The sequence below is a fragment of the Hesperophylax consimilis genome, chromosome 27 (genome assembly GCF_061612785.1).
Source record: "Hesperophylax consimilis isolate HC1 chromosome 27, BYU_Hcon_1.0, whole genome shotgun sequence".
Lineage (NCBI taxonomy): Eukaryota > Metazoa > Arthropoda > Insecta > Trichoptera > Limnephilidae > Hesperophylax > Hesperophylax consimilis.
Window position 1 is genome coordinate 25,868,728 of NC_142862.1, and position 15,718 is coordinate 25,884,445.

General features: G+C 32.4%; 1 protein-coding gene across 1 annotated transcript in view; it reads right to left on the bottom strand.

The window, feature by feature from the left end:
- The window catches only part of qsm (Zona pelucida superfamily protein qsm), a 127,967-nt gene that overhangs the window by 90,311 nt on the left and 21,938 nt on the right, over positions 1–15,718 (bottom strand). Inside the window, exon 2 of the mRNA XM_089648379.1 lies at positions 8,906–9,113. Within this exon, the coding sequence (XP_089504505.1) occupies positions 8,906–8,978 (73 nt within the window). The 5' untranslated portion in view covers positions 8,979–9,113. The remainder of the gene's footprint in view (positions 1–8,905; positions 9,114–15,718) is intronic.

The window sequence follows — 15,718 nt, forward strand, 5'->3', positions numbered from 1 at the left end:
TATAAAATATTTAAATTTAAACTTGTATTTGCAGCCATTTTATGCTTCTAATATTGCCCTCCATTAGTCTAGTTTCAGTTCCACTTACAAAATATCAACCACAACTAGGCCAATCTCTTTAAGATAAATGTCATACACACAAAAAATCGTGATATCGAAATTCCAGCACCATAAAACCGCATCAAGTCTATGTCCCTAATATGAAACTGTATCAATAAATCACTTGAGACTTCTTGTAGTGTGATGCTGTAGTTGAACCGTATTGAGATGAAGAGAGATAGTTATATAGGTTATTTAGTGCATTAGAGTGGGATGAAATGCTCCGCTGGTAAAATGTATTGAAATTTGAAAGTGATTCGCTTTTGGTATGGTAGGAGTGAATAATCGTTAAAAAATTGTGTAATGTAAAAATTGAATTTCGTTCTTGAGTGCACAATACTCTCAGTATCGCCACGGAGGAGAATGCATCTAAATCAATTAGCTGGGTACTTACTTTAAAGTATTTATTTATCTATCTTCCCCCATTTCTTTTCGCCACATATTAATTTCCATTTTGAGTAAAGCTACCATATGGCTATCGTAGGCTTTCATTTCTCCGCAAGGGTAGGCAGAGAGGATGGACCGCCAAACAACTCGATATTGGCACACCCAAATTTCTCCATTCAAAACAAAATCCCACTCTCATTCAAAATTCGCAACAATATTATAACATTCAAATCACAAAAGATTACAGACTGGAACCGAAACCACACAACTGAACAAATAAACACCATATTATATATTTGTAATTATTTCAGAAAAATACACTATTTAATTTAATTTTTATTACTTTATAATATCCAAACTACAAGTTTTTAATAATATGTAAACGAAATCCTCAGCACGGGAGATCCCGGAGAGGATATCATTATCTCTATTTGTTACAAAAAGATAAAAAAAATTATTATCGTATTCATACTTCTGTTATTCTGACTATATTCTTAATATTTGGTTCACTACTTGATCGTGCCATGTCTTCCTCGGGCGTATTTGACTTATTCTACCATGCACATTAGCGTCATATATTCTCTTTACACTCCTTTCTTCGTTCATTCACTCTACATGCCCAAACCACTTAATCGTTCTTTTCAATCTACCAACAGTAGGTAGGTAGGTACCTGCTTACTTGTATTAGAATCACCTATCGTAAGTAATTGTTGTAAATTTGTTTATCGACCAGATATGACAAGACAGGAAATTTCCAAACCTTCCACTTTCATATCTCATTCGCCTTCCCATTCTTCCCATAATCTCACCTTCTCAGGGACAATTTAAAACAAATTTTTAACTGTGATAGTATACGAAATATATCGATATAAAAGAGGAAACGTTTTATTTGAATAGTTTCAGACATTTTCCTATGTTTCCAGATCAAACAAAGATTTTTAATACGACCCTGAAACGTTAATACATCGATCCAACAATTCATCTATGTAATATACAATATATTTTGAAGATATTAGCGAATTTAATGCGGTCAAGAATCATTTGTATTTTAGTATGTCACCGGAACGTGAAATTGACAATGAATGAAAAAAATATACGTCATGATTTTTTTCTTTATTCATAACATAGACGCTGCAAATATAAGTGCTGATATATTGTCCATTGTTAGTTTAGATTTAGATTTAGATGGATTCAATATTACACATTAATTGTAAATGATCAGGTATATTATAGCTAATGTAAGAAACATTGATCAATCTAATTTGAAGGCAGATGGGAAAAGAAATGATGTCATTCGAGATGATTCTATTTTAATTACGACGATGACCAAATATTTATATTTTTATAATCAACAAGTATATTATTTATTTCATGCGACTTGATTATTATTATTTTTTTATTTGTTTGGTTATTCGGGTTTGTGTATTTACCACGCGTTGATTTAGTGAAACCTATAAATTAATCAAACTTAGTAAGTACAGGGTTTTCCAATAAGGGGTGTTATTTTGATATTCAATCGTAAAAGATCAATAGTTTCGTTGCTTGTGTGGCACGTAGCGCCGTCTTTTTGAAAGTAAACGTTGTCCAAATTAATACCATCCGATTTCGGACATAAAAAATCATTAATCATCTCTCGATAGCGTAATCCATTCACAGTAACTGTTGCTCCAGCCTTATTTTCGAAAAAGTAAGGTCCAATGACTTCGCCGGACCATAAACCGTACCAAACAGTCACACGTTGAGGATAGAGAAGCTTTTTAACAATAACTCTTGGGTTTTCCGAGCCCCAGATGTGACAATTTTGCTTGTTGACGAAGCCACCGAGGTGGAAATGGGCCTCATCACTCAAGATGATTTGCATTTGATTCACTCAAGTGAATTTTAATAATTTCAATGCGTTGTTGAAGCGTGTATTGTTCCATTTTTATTAATGGCGTAGTTTTTACTTGTCAAATGTCAAAAAATGACAGCTTCAAAAGTAACATCTACTGAAATAGCGGGCTATTCAAAATAACACCTCTTATTGGAAAACCCTGTATTTCACCATCCTCTTGATAGCTTATCCGTACGATAACGTTTATTAATATATAAACAAATAAATGCTCGCAATAGCTAGATACTTATCCAATATATAGCCACTATTTAAAGGAACGAGTACCTAATAGTAAACTCGAACTTAATAATTAATCGTCAATCGAAAATATGCGTTATCCTATGGATAAGCTATCAAGAGGATGGTGAAGCTCGTAAATTAGGTAAATAATCCGCATCACTTTATTTGAAGTTTTAAAAAAGCAGAATGTTTTAAATATGCATCATGCTTTGGAAAGGTCGGCAGAGATGACTTATCGCCAAATGTCAAGGTTCTGACTTCTGACACAATCCTCTAGAAATAAGAATATATTTTAAAAAGTAAATTGAGATTTAATATTTTTGAAGAATATAATAACATGTGCAGAACTTTGCCATTATACCAAAAGATAGTAGCAAAAAATAATGGCAATCAATTGAGGATTATATTGGTAGTGATTAAATTGAAATAAAGATAATCAGTTCTCATTAGCTAAATATGTAGGTAAAGTGTTGCCCAGGTAAGACAAAGGATATGGGTTCGCTTTCCAGTTGCAACTGTTACCTTTTAATTTTGTGTTTTTATCTCTTTTAGTGAGAGTTAATTATATTATCTTTGTCCATACAATCAATCCTTTTCTTTCTTCCTGCTCAAAACAAAAGAAGTCCATTTTTCAATTTTATTTGTTTCTATTTTCAAATATTTTCAATCTAAGTACAATAGTCGAAAAGATAGGTACTGTGTACTGTGGATAAATGACATGACGGTAGGGCGTTAATTAGTTCAACTTCAGGTTTTTTAATATTATCTTCTTGGATGATTATATTTTTATCATATCCTACAACATCTAACTTTGACAGACGATACGAATTGAATGAACATAGCGCAGTCCTGTTTTAACTTGTCTGTAAATTTGTTTAATACGTTCTGGTTCTGATATCAAGATTGTGGACGTTTTAACCTGTCGTGCGCCACAGTAGATGATTTAAACGATAAAAAACATAATGTCGCTTAGTATAAGTAACAATTCTGGGAAAAATACTTGTGATATATGATTGACTTGTGTTGGAATTATTATGCGCGATAATTAGGAACTGTCACATTATGGTAGATTAAAAAAATATAAATTTTTTTATAAAGAAATATATAAAAAAGACTCTGGTAAGATGATACAATTTACAAAAATATTATTTTGCAAAAAAAAACAAGTAAGTTATTACTAAAATAGGATCAACTGGCGGACTGCGAAAATTTTGCATTGGCGCACGACAGTTAATAGTTTATTTAAAATTATTTTTACAAATGTGAAATCGTCCTATTTTTTGAAAATTTTGGTTTTTAAAGAAAATAAGAGAAAACAATTTTTATTTGCATAGAAGTTACTTGTATTCTTTTGTACAGTAAACTATTTTGTGTATTAGCTTTGTCCTTTTTTGATGGCCTAATTACGTTACACGTTCTTGCATAATGTTTGAGGACGGCCTTGTTGTGTATAATATTCTTCAAAAAATATATTGGTAATAGGTTATTTATTATTTCATGTATAAATATCATCGTTTTTTTTTTTTTTTTTAAGTTTGACAAACATTCCAGGGTCACGAATAACCTGACAATATTTGAAAATCTGCTACTACCACCACAATAAGCGGAAAATGTTGCTTGTGTTGTGATGGAGGACTTAGCCAGCCGAGGAATTGAACACACTACGCCTGGGTGGGACCCAAACGCGATGTCAACTCAGTCACCGACCGGTCAAATTGTATTCCAAGATCTTCGGTTAAGTGTTATTGGCATTGCTCTATTTTTTTAACGCTAGGTTTACTGTTCACAGAACTACTAGTAGGTGTCTTCAGTTATTTCTTTCGGTTTTTACCAGACTTTTTAATTGGCTTCACTTAATACTATAACTATACCCCGCTCGACAACAATTTTATATTGCATGTGGGAGCCGCGGTCGAACCCGTGGCCAAGTAGTAGCTGGTGCTGGTAATGTTACCAACCGGTCGTCAGTCGCAGCAGCCAAGGTCGGTGTTCGAAGCGCGGACGATCAACTTTATAATATCACTTGGACAATGCCATCGTTATGATGATGCAACTGGCGTGAAGTGTAATTCATGGATGCTTGAACTTGCAAACATCATCGAGAGTTCAAAGCTTTTAAATTGGTATATAAATCATACAGATAATATATACAGGATTGAATTAGGTACTCTAACCAGTGAAAAACTAAAAGTACATACTATCCTAAATATAGACAATCAAAATATTGAAGAAGTAAAATAAATTAAATACTTGGGAATCATAATCGATGACAAGTTAAAATTTAACACTAACTTTGAAATTTTAAATTTAAAAAATTGCGAAAAAGGTTAATTTCTTAAGTAGGATAAAGGAAAAATTTGACATCAAAACAAGGATATTGGTCTACAATACCACTGTAGCATCCCATCTGAATTATTGTACAAGTGTAATATTTCTAAGTAACAAAACCCAAATGAAGAGAAAGAAAGTAATCCAGAACAGAGGCATGAGGTCAATACTGTGTTGTAGCAGGTACACCAGAATAAAAACCATGCAACGTCAACTCAATCTTTTAAGTGTGTGGCAACGATTAGTTTATAATACCTTAGTGTTTATTTATAAGTTAAAAAATAAAATGTTACCTGACTATATGTCAAAGAATGTTAGAATTAATAGTACAGTTCATTTATATCCTACGAGAAACTGCAACGATTTTAGGCTTCCTAAAACACATTTATCGGGAACACAAAAAATATTTATTAAAAAGGTTTTAAAATGTTCAATGAACTCCCGGTAATTGTTAAGTAAGCTAAAAGTCTTGCAGTTTTTCGTGGATTATGTCTCAATGTTGTGAAGTCCAAATTTTAGTATTTAAGCAGTAAATAATATTATAGTAGTCCTAGAAAATAATATATTAGGTATAAGATGTAAAATTTTATAACTAAATATACATTACATATACATTAAAAAAAGTGAATGAAATGATGTTTATAAACAAGAAAAATAGTTGGTATTGAACAGTTAGGAACAGGGTGAGGGTTTGGTCATTTACTAGTCTGTTTTCTCATTGACGACACGTGAAAAAAAATTATATGTAATTGGTTTTGAAAAACAAAAAAGGTTTTAAAAACGTCACCGGATACCAAAATTTTATTTAAATTTTTTGCTCCAAATAATGTCAGAAATCACTGGTTAAAGTAAGTCGAGTACGTACCTTAACTCCTTGTATGTATAAATATAGTATTTGTAAAGCTGAAAGTATTGATTAACTAGTAGAATGCCAGTGGGTCTCCGGAGAACATGTAAGCTTTCTAACATTATCCTTGTTAGAATAATTTGCGATTGTAAATGATTTTTAATATTCCCACAAAACCAATGACAAAGTAGAGAAGTTAAGATTGATCCGATATTTGATAATAGCCACCATTAAGGAAGGGCACCAGAAGACGAGGAAAGAGAAAGAAAAATAAACGTATTTTTAAGGGTAAACGTAACGTTATAACAAGGCGTTAATTCGATTATTAAATGATAATATACTGTTTTCAAGTTATGATTTAAGGTTAAACGCGACTCTCGTTATATGCTACATGTTCATAGATGGCGTTAATTGATTAATTTTATTAAAATACGCTTTTATGACGCCTCAATATTTTAAAGCATAACTTGCAAAAATGTATTTTAACCAAATAATTAAATTAAAGCTACGTATGAAGACGTAGATTATAACGTTATGTTTACCCTTAAAACATTTAGCGTTGTATTTAGTTAAAGTTTCTGGAAGTTCACACTCATATAAGTAGATGGGTTAGTAGTAATATGTAGGTAGGTACTAAAACAGCGTGTGGACATCTTTAGTGGGCGGTGGGTTAGTCGTGACCTCTGGGATGGAACCCGTAACCCACGCATAGTGAGTCAGGCGAGTCAGGTTTCGACATATTATTTGTTCTTTGTTTAACAGAGTAAGATATACAAAAGTTATTCAAAGTTCACGTAGACATTTTGGAATCATTTGGAGGTTATAATTAGAATTGAACGAAAAATTGGTGCTAAGCGATATTTTTCAAGACTTTCTTAATTTTTAACATGTTTTTATGCACAAAGGATAACAAATAATTACAAGCAATAATTAGTCGCCTGAAACTAATTATTTGTTATCCTTTGTGCTACGCATAAAAAAACCTTGTCTTATAAAGATTATCGTAAAAAAAATAATAATATTTGACAAGTCAAAATATTTCACCAACAAATGTAGATATAATATGTCTCGACGCCATCTAGTGGGAAATTTAGTACTAACAAAGCCTTTCCTACAAAAATAAAGTTGGTTGTTTACAGGTGAAAAAATATAATAAGCAGTAATTGTTGATTGAGGTACTAGTACATATTGAATTATTTGGCGGGTTGGAAATAAGACAACATAGCTCAGTGGTTCAGAGCACCTGACCGGACATCAGAAGGTACGGGTTCAATTCCCGTTGGCGGCATTTATTTTTACTCGGGAGATATTTTCACTTTGTATGGATATTTCAGGCGAGTAATTATTGTTATAATTATTTGTTATCCTTTGTTCAATGCATAAAAATGCAGAAGGGCATGAAAACGTGTTCCGTTATATTAGAAATTTATTAAAAGTGTATCAGGAAATCTTCAACCGGATTACTAATAATTAGAAGAGATTTTTAAGCACGGATAAAGTAATTTCTCTTTCAGTCTTTAACAAAAGCGATATTGAAAGTATTAGCTACTCTGAAATATGCCGCAAATGTACTATAGTATATGTATTATTATTATAAATGTATCAATTGTGAAATAACACAAATGTAATCAAATAAAATCTGCTTGTGAGCGCTGAGATTGAAACCGCAATCCCCGGATTCATAACCAGGGAAAACCATTCAATAACCATTCAACCACGGAGGCGTGACTGGTATGAATTCAGTTTCGCAGAGATAAGATTGCCCTAATGATAGGGGAGGCCACCAGAAGAAGGGAAGAAATAAATTGATTATAAAAACTATAAAGTTTATAAAAATGTTAGTACAAATAAAGCAATCTCAATGTTTTCACTCTTGAAACTCAATAAAATTGAGATGATGATTGAAACTTGGCATTAGTGTATTAGGATAACCATAGATGGCACTGGATTAGTCTATTAGGCTTCCCATAGATGGCGTTAAGCTGTCGAATATTGTAGAGACCTAGTGTATAAAAAATAAGAAGGGAACTTCAAGGTCGGTGTCCAGATTGGTCCAACCGCCTTTTAATTAAGATATTAGAGCCCATTGTCAATCTATCACAGTAAACGTCCAAGTTGAAGCAGGAGTTTTATTTAATAAGAGAGTTTGTGAGGAAACCCTGAAGATGCAACAATATTAATTATTGAAAAACGAGAAAGTCAGATTCGTGCTATTCGTAATTATTCTTTCATCGCTCCGATAACTTCGATTTTTACCATAATTTACTATTCACGAACACTATGCAATCCCGACCATTCATCACATTAATCATATATGCAAACTAGGAAGGAAATGTAAAATATGGGTTCTCTTTGCATAAAAAAATCAGAGGTTCTCAATAAAGAAACTATATAGGTTGGATAGCCCTGATATATTAATGGCACAGTCTCAGGCTACAATTTTATTATAAATAGATTACACACCTTTGATAACTCTTATGCTATGTTAGCTGATGGTTTTAATTTGCCTCTGAATAGATATTTATTTATTTATTCATTTTCGGGAAATCGACAGTTTACATTTAATCAGTTTGTACATAAGTATTATATAGTTCCCTCTTCGATTTCCTCTTTGTGACTTTACCTCTACTGAGACGGCATAATAAGGAATAAGTAAATTAAATTTGTAAGAAAGGAATATGAATTAAAAAATTTATACAAACAAAAGATTATATAAAATGAAAAATTTACAAAACAATACATTTATAGCCACGGAGAGAGGTTGTAGATATAAATCAAATCACAATAGAGATATAAACAATAGAGACATAAACATTATTCACAAACCATCAGAGAAATATTATTTTATAGACCTCTTGTATTTGGTAAGTTCGCAACTGAAAATATCAACCTTGGATAATACGCTATACATATTTGAATAAGTAAAAAGTTGTACTAATTAAACAGGTTAACAGGTTTTTGTTTTAGTTTGCTACTTCATTTATTTAATTAACTTTGTACAAATTATATTATTTTGTCTTGTTTACTTATATAATCTTAACAGTTTTCTTTTCTTTGTTCCTTTCATGTAAATGGAACTCGTGCCGTTAATTCTAAATAAATTAAATAAATATAAATCTAATAAAACTTACCCTTAGCCTCAGATGTGGTAAAGCAAAACAACGCTATCGCTGTAGCCAGAAAGATAATTCGTGTGGACGCCATCTTGGATGCCTTGAGAGCTGCCAAAGTTATCACAAAGTAATGTCACTACCGCCACAATGACGTCACCGAACTGAGGTGCACTCACACTCAACGCACTTTACACTTCTGAATATTGTGTAGTTCACTGGTCGTAAACTGTAAAGAGAAAAAAACAATATATTGGTTAGGGAATACAAGAATGTTTGAGAAAACTGGAGAAATAAATAAGAACACTGCTAACCTCACACAAATTTCAAAGTAATTGGTGAAGAACTTTCGAAAATTTAAGATTTTGAACAAACGAACATTTACATTTTTATTTATACAGAAGATACTAGAGGGCCTCAGCAGATGTTGTCCTGCCACAGAACGCGTTCTATGTAGGCCGCATTTTATATAGACCTCATTTTATGTAGACTGCCTTTTATCTGTTGTCGGATATTTTATGCATTTGAAGTACATAGAATACATGCGCAAGTCACATCCATCGTAGATATTTTTTACATTATTATTGTTACTATGGTATCTGCCTACAGTACCTACCAATATTATACAATAGCAAATCAATCTCTTTTGGGGTTCCACAAGGTAGTGTGCTTGGACCAATATTGTTTTTAATCTACATTAATGATTTTTGTAATTTGAATATTCCAGGTAACATTGTTAGTTTCGCAGAGGATACTGCTTTAATATTTGAGGGTAAAACCTGGAGAGATGCTTTTAACAAATGTGACTTAAGATTAAGAGCATTGAAGGTACACCCACCCTGTCCCACCCCGGTATAGGTGACTTATGGTCACCCCTTCGGAGCTCTCGCATGAATCTAATTTTTTTGAATAAACGGCTCTACAATTTATATAAATGAAGCTAGGCCTTCAATGTCCCCGCATACGGTGTTATGAAGCGGTATGCAAGCGCTTACAAGTACTAAACTAAGGACAACACAGAAAAATAAACAACAAAACAATCAAGTTCAAGTGTCAGGCAGATAGTTGGTGGAGGGGACCCACACTCCAGTACCTGTAAACACATAAAAGTAAAGTAAACAATAGAGTGACGGGGGAGTTTCGCCGAACCACGACTGGCAGTCCTGTTGAGAAATTGGTGGTGGTTGGGGCGACTGGTGCAGGTCAGGACTCCCACACCCCTTAGCCGACCACCCGGTGGTGCCCTGAAGATAAGTATTGGAAAAAGAGGGATAAAACCCTAAAGAACCTAGGGGAAAGAAGCGTCAAGAGGTCGGAGGCAGGGTGGAGGTTACCCTAGCCCGCACAGTCACCCCTCTGACCACCAACGCTCATCAGGGGTGGCGCAGGTGATTGGCGGAGTCCTCCGGTAAGAAAGAATAATAAGAAGCTCCAGTCGTGCATGCGGGGACGAGGCCCGTTATCCAACCCCTAATGGGGAAAATAAACAAAACAAAACAGACAACGGAGTTCAGTTCTCGCCTGTAAACTCGTTGCTGTTACTAAAAAAAAAGAAAAGAAAACCGGAAAAAATACATGCAAAAAGAAGAGAAAATAAGAGGAAAAATGAAAAACAATAATCAATCCAAAAAGTGCCACATAAGGGCAACGGTAAATAAGTAAAAACAAAAGTAAAGGTGTAAAAATAAGATCTGCATGGTCTGTAGAGAGGACAGTAAGTATTGAATAAGAATAAGAAGTAAGAGAGATAATTAGTAAACACAAATATATAAGAGTACTTACAGTGTCTGTAAAAAGAAAAACAGTGTGTTATCCTTAATTTATTGTTAGATTAAGAGCAGTAAAGAGTTGGTTGAATAATAACATCTTAACTTTGAATACAATAAAAAATAAATATGTGACATTTAGTATATCATCAAAAAGTCAGCCTTCTGACACTCATAATTTAATTATACATAATTTTCTGCTAAATTGTAATTGCCACCCCCTGGAAAGTGTAGATTGTATCATGTATCTAGGTGTAAAGATAAATTTTTAAGATGATAATGATGATGACAATATCAGGAGACTTACATTTATTTTTAAAGAACTTCGACACATATTGGACAAAGAGAAATTAAAAACTGTCTATGTTGCCTTAGTCCAATCTCGACTTTCTTATAACATAGTATGCCCATAATGTCTAAAGTCCAATGTTGAACCACTAAATATTACTCAAAAATTGATCCTTAAAGTGATATACAAAAAAATCTGTTATCCATGCAACCCACTTTATAAGGAATGTAATTTTATGTGTATAAAACCGCTATATAACACTCAAATACTTTGTCGATTTTTTATCGATATTAAATTTAAAGTGTTTAAAATTCAAAGTGTTCCCTAACTATTTAAGTGGTCATTTCAACCGCATAAATATCAAATTAACTCCGAAATCTTCAGTGTTAAAAGCCAAAATAGCATGGCTTAAAGAAGATTTAAAAAATGCTTACAAAGAACGAAACAGCATTAAACTAAAATTACATGTCTTGCACACGGAGTTAGTTCATGTACTTCACCCAGTGGAATGGGATATGTTTGACGATAAAGTCAGATACTTTGCATCCTTAAAAGTTTTTAAAAAACGTGAAATTTTAGAAAACAAACTAAAAAACTTGTGCCTCGTAGATAATATCCACAATAACATACCTGTTGATACAAATCACCAGTTCTTTGATCGAGTGCAGAACCTGTCGTCTACACAATTTGTTCCAGATGAACTGGCCCTTCTGTCGAAAGGCCTAAAATATAATTTAAACTATAACAAAACCAGTTTCAACGACGCAGTTGAAAATGTTGCCGTCGACATAGAGACCGCCCTGCATAACAGTCCAAACCCGTTCTTTTATAAAAGTGCTGATTTATTAAAAAATCTAATACCGAAATTTAAACCCATGCCTAATCCAGAAACACGCCACTTGTTAAACATTCGTAAAAAGTTAGAGAAAGACCAATTAATTCTAACTAAAGCCGATAAAGGAAATACTGTTATTATTATGAATAAATGTGATTATCATTCAAAAATGGGTGATTTCATTAATAATGGTAATGTGGAGACCCTATCCCAAGATCCAACAAGTAAATTCCTCAATAATGTTAAAAATGCTTTAAAATCATGTAAAACCCCAATCTTTATAGATAACTCACATAACCAAGTAAAATTTTTGACAAAAAACCCTAAAGTCCCCAAGTTATATGGAGTTCTAAAAATCCATAAAGCTAACACCCCTATTAGACCTGTGGTTTCTTCCTGTGAGTCACCAAATTTTAAATTAGCATCATTTATTACTAATGTGTTCAATAATTCTAAAGTGTTTTCCCCAAAACATACTATTAAAAATTCATTAGAACTAATTAACGACTTAAAAGACCTAACTATTCCTAGTAACAGTAAACTCATTTCTTTTGATGTAGTGAACTTGTTCCCTAATATCCCAACAACAGAATGTAAATCTTTAATTAGTGAATTACTGACTAACTCTAAATTACCATGTGACTTTAGTAATGACCTCGCTCGTTTGTTTAATGTCTGCTTAAATCAAAATTATTTTAAATTTAATAACATCATCTATAACCAGACTACCGGATTGGCGATGGGTTCTCCAACTTCACCCTTGATCGCGGATTTATTTATGGATAATTTAGAAAATAAAATTTTTACTTGTAAATCGCCGCTCCTAAAAAATGTGCTAATATGGAAAAGATATGTTGACGACATATTTTGTATTTGGTCAGGTACGGATCGACAGTTAAATATCTTCCTCCAGCTTTTAAATTCTTTCCATACCCAAATTCAGTTTACCCTAGAAGTAGGTGTCAATGCTTCTCTAAATTTTCTAGACCTCACGCTCACCCTGATAAATAATAGAATTGAATTTAACATATACCGAAAACCGACCTACACAGACATAACCATCCACAATACTTCTAATCATCCCATCTCCCATAAACATGCAGCGTTCCATTCAATGATACATAGGTTAATTTCCGTCCCTCTATCTACCAATAATTTCTCAAATGAATTATCAATAATAAAACAAATAGCAGCAAATAATGGCTATGATTCGGCCTTAATTGATAAAATTCTTAATAAAAAACAAAAACATATTTCCACAAACAAATTTCTATATAGCAGTATTCCGCCAATTAATATCAACACCCCTATTCACCACTGGCGTAGGATTTTATTTATAAATAATTTTTCAAATCAAAGCGTTAGGAACCTTCCTTTAGATATTAAACCTGCCTTTTATACAAACAATACCCTAGGAAAATTTTTGATTAATACTAAAGACAAGGATGACATACTAAGCCATTCGGGTATTTATAAACTCAACTGTAGTGATTGTCCCGCCTTTTATATAGGTAAAACATCGCGCAATGTAAACACCAGAGTGAAGGAACATGTACGGTGTTTAAATGGTAAAGGTTTTTCGGAACTCGCCAACCACTTAATATCAGCAGACCATAGATTTGATAAAATAACAGGTACTAGCCTCTTACATAAAAATAGTATAGGCATTAGATTAGACAATTTAGAATCATTAGAAATCAGGAAATCTATAAACAGTAACTTATCAGACCATTTATTAAATACACAAGTTAATTTATCTAATCAAAAAAACACATTCTATAGTCCTATATTTAACTTGTTTCCCAGAATCCTTTCCACTCTTAAATAATAAGTTTATGCTTTTTCTTATGTCTTTAAAATGTATTATTATATGTATAATTCATGTAAAAATGTTAATTGTTATTATATATCTTCAATTCACTATGCCTATGTAATATTTGACTCCTCCCACTTTTATAATGTATTATATTCTGTCTCCCTCTGTTTTCCTATAAATATGCATCACCTCTGTCTTAGTTTTTAGTTATATTTCACATCCTGATGAAGCTCGACCGTAGCGAAACCGGTAGATGTAATAATAATAAAGTCGTGGTTAATAAACAAAGTGTTTTATTTGATTTAATATAATATGTCTAACCACAAAGTGATTGCTTCCTACGAAAAAAAAAAAAAAAAAAAAAAAAAAGATATTAAATTTGCTGAAAGAACACAACAAATGCGGACAACTAAAATTAGCTCTACATTGAACTTTGTTGCGGTAAATAGGTACTAAAACTTCTTTTGGTCAAAGAAATTATTTATATCAGGCACCACTTATGTTTAATATTCTTCCAAATCATATTAAGTCTACCAATTCCTCAGTTAAATTTAAAAAGTTAATTAAGGTTTTTGTATTGACAGACGATTGTCTTAATATTTTTTGATCCTTGTCCTTTCTTAAATAATAAGATTTTATATAAGTCCCATTTCCTAAAAACCGAATGTCACCCTATCTGTCTTTATTATCTACTTTGCTTCTTTTTTGAATAATGATTAATGATTATAACTAAATTTAAAAGGTTCAAATATTGTTACAATATACTGTCAAATTACCCATCTGGTAACACATCTAATACTTATTTTTTCTTTAATTTTTAAATATTTGGTGTTTGTATGTAAAATTACTTTATGACATATACAATATAACTTGCAATTAGTGTTCTATATATGGACTTGGGAACAAAGAAGAAGTTCCGATGACTAGGTCGCTATATATGGTAGGCAGGTTGCTCCGATTGTTAAAATCGACAGACTTCTTGGAATTCAAGTCTTGCAGAATTTTAATGAGGAGTTGCTTTTTGAGGAAAAAGTGGTTTCAAAATTTTGACAGTGTTAAATTATTCTTGTTTTGTTTTGTTAAGGGTCGTCTTTATGGTTTTAGGGAGCAATCACAACTTACACCCTTTACGAAAAAATCCTACATTTAGACATCTTTCACGATTCCTTGTAACACACAAAACTAACTTTTTAAATTTCTTAGCGTGACATATTTCAAATATACTTTCAGTTCATTTTTCAAAACTTCTGTATTAACAGTCAATTACAATTCGTGAGCATATTATAATCTGTCGTAAAATAATTGAAAATATATCAAATACTGTGCAGTTTATATAGTGTACATATTTGCGTAGACATATTAAATGAATGGAAAAAATAGTTATTATTTTTTCACTTTGGCGGGAATCGAATCCAAAACTTTCCAACTGTATTTAAATACTTAGCTCAAGAATTATTACGCTAAGGAGGCCTTCAGTTGCCACCAAACATCAATCAGGTTGGTTGGTAGTTACCTTCAAAGAAACCTACGCTTTGTTAAGCAGCCATTATAAGAATACAAAATGTAATAAAACTCATATAAAAATAAAATCGGAGTCCGCCATCTTTGCGGATGACGTCACAGGGCCGCCGCGCATGCGCTGTCGTTTTTACGTCTGACAGCCCGCCATAAATATATTTATATGGTTGCACAGGGTGTTCGTTTGTTGTTAGTCGTTTGGGAGAACTTTATTAATTAAACATGTTGAATTAACAGAATGATAATGGCAATGACAAGTTAATTTATAGCAGTTTAGTAAGATTTATTAAATTATTCTGGATTTCACTCTTTAAGGGTGTTTGTTCTCGGCCATCATTTCAAATCATGGAGAAATGGAATATGAATTTATATATTAATTTGGTTCAAATTTTCAAATTTGAATATTATAAGATTGGAGTCGAATTCAGACTTGCGAGTACCAACTGCCCCCAACCGCCCGGAAAAGAATGAGTATTGTTAATTTATTAAAAATATCTTCAAATAATCATTGGTAATCCGGTTGAAAACTGGATTGCAGGCCATTTCTTGATAAACTATTGGTATAATCCTAACCTATCGGAACACGTGATCATGCACTTGTCTTGGTTAA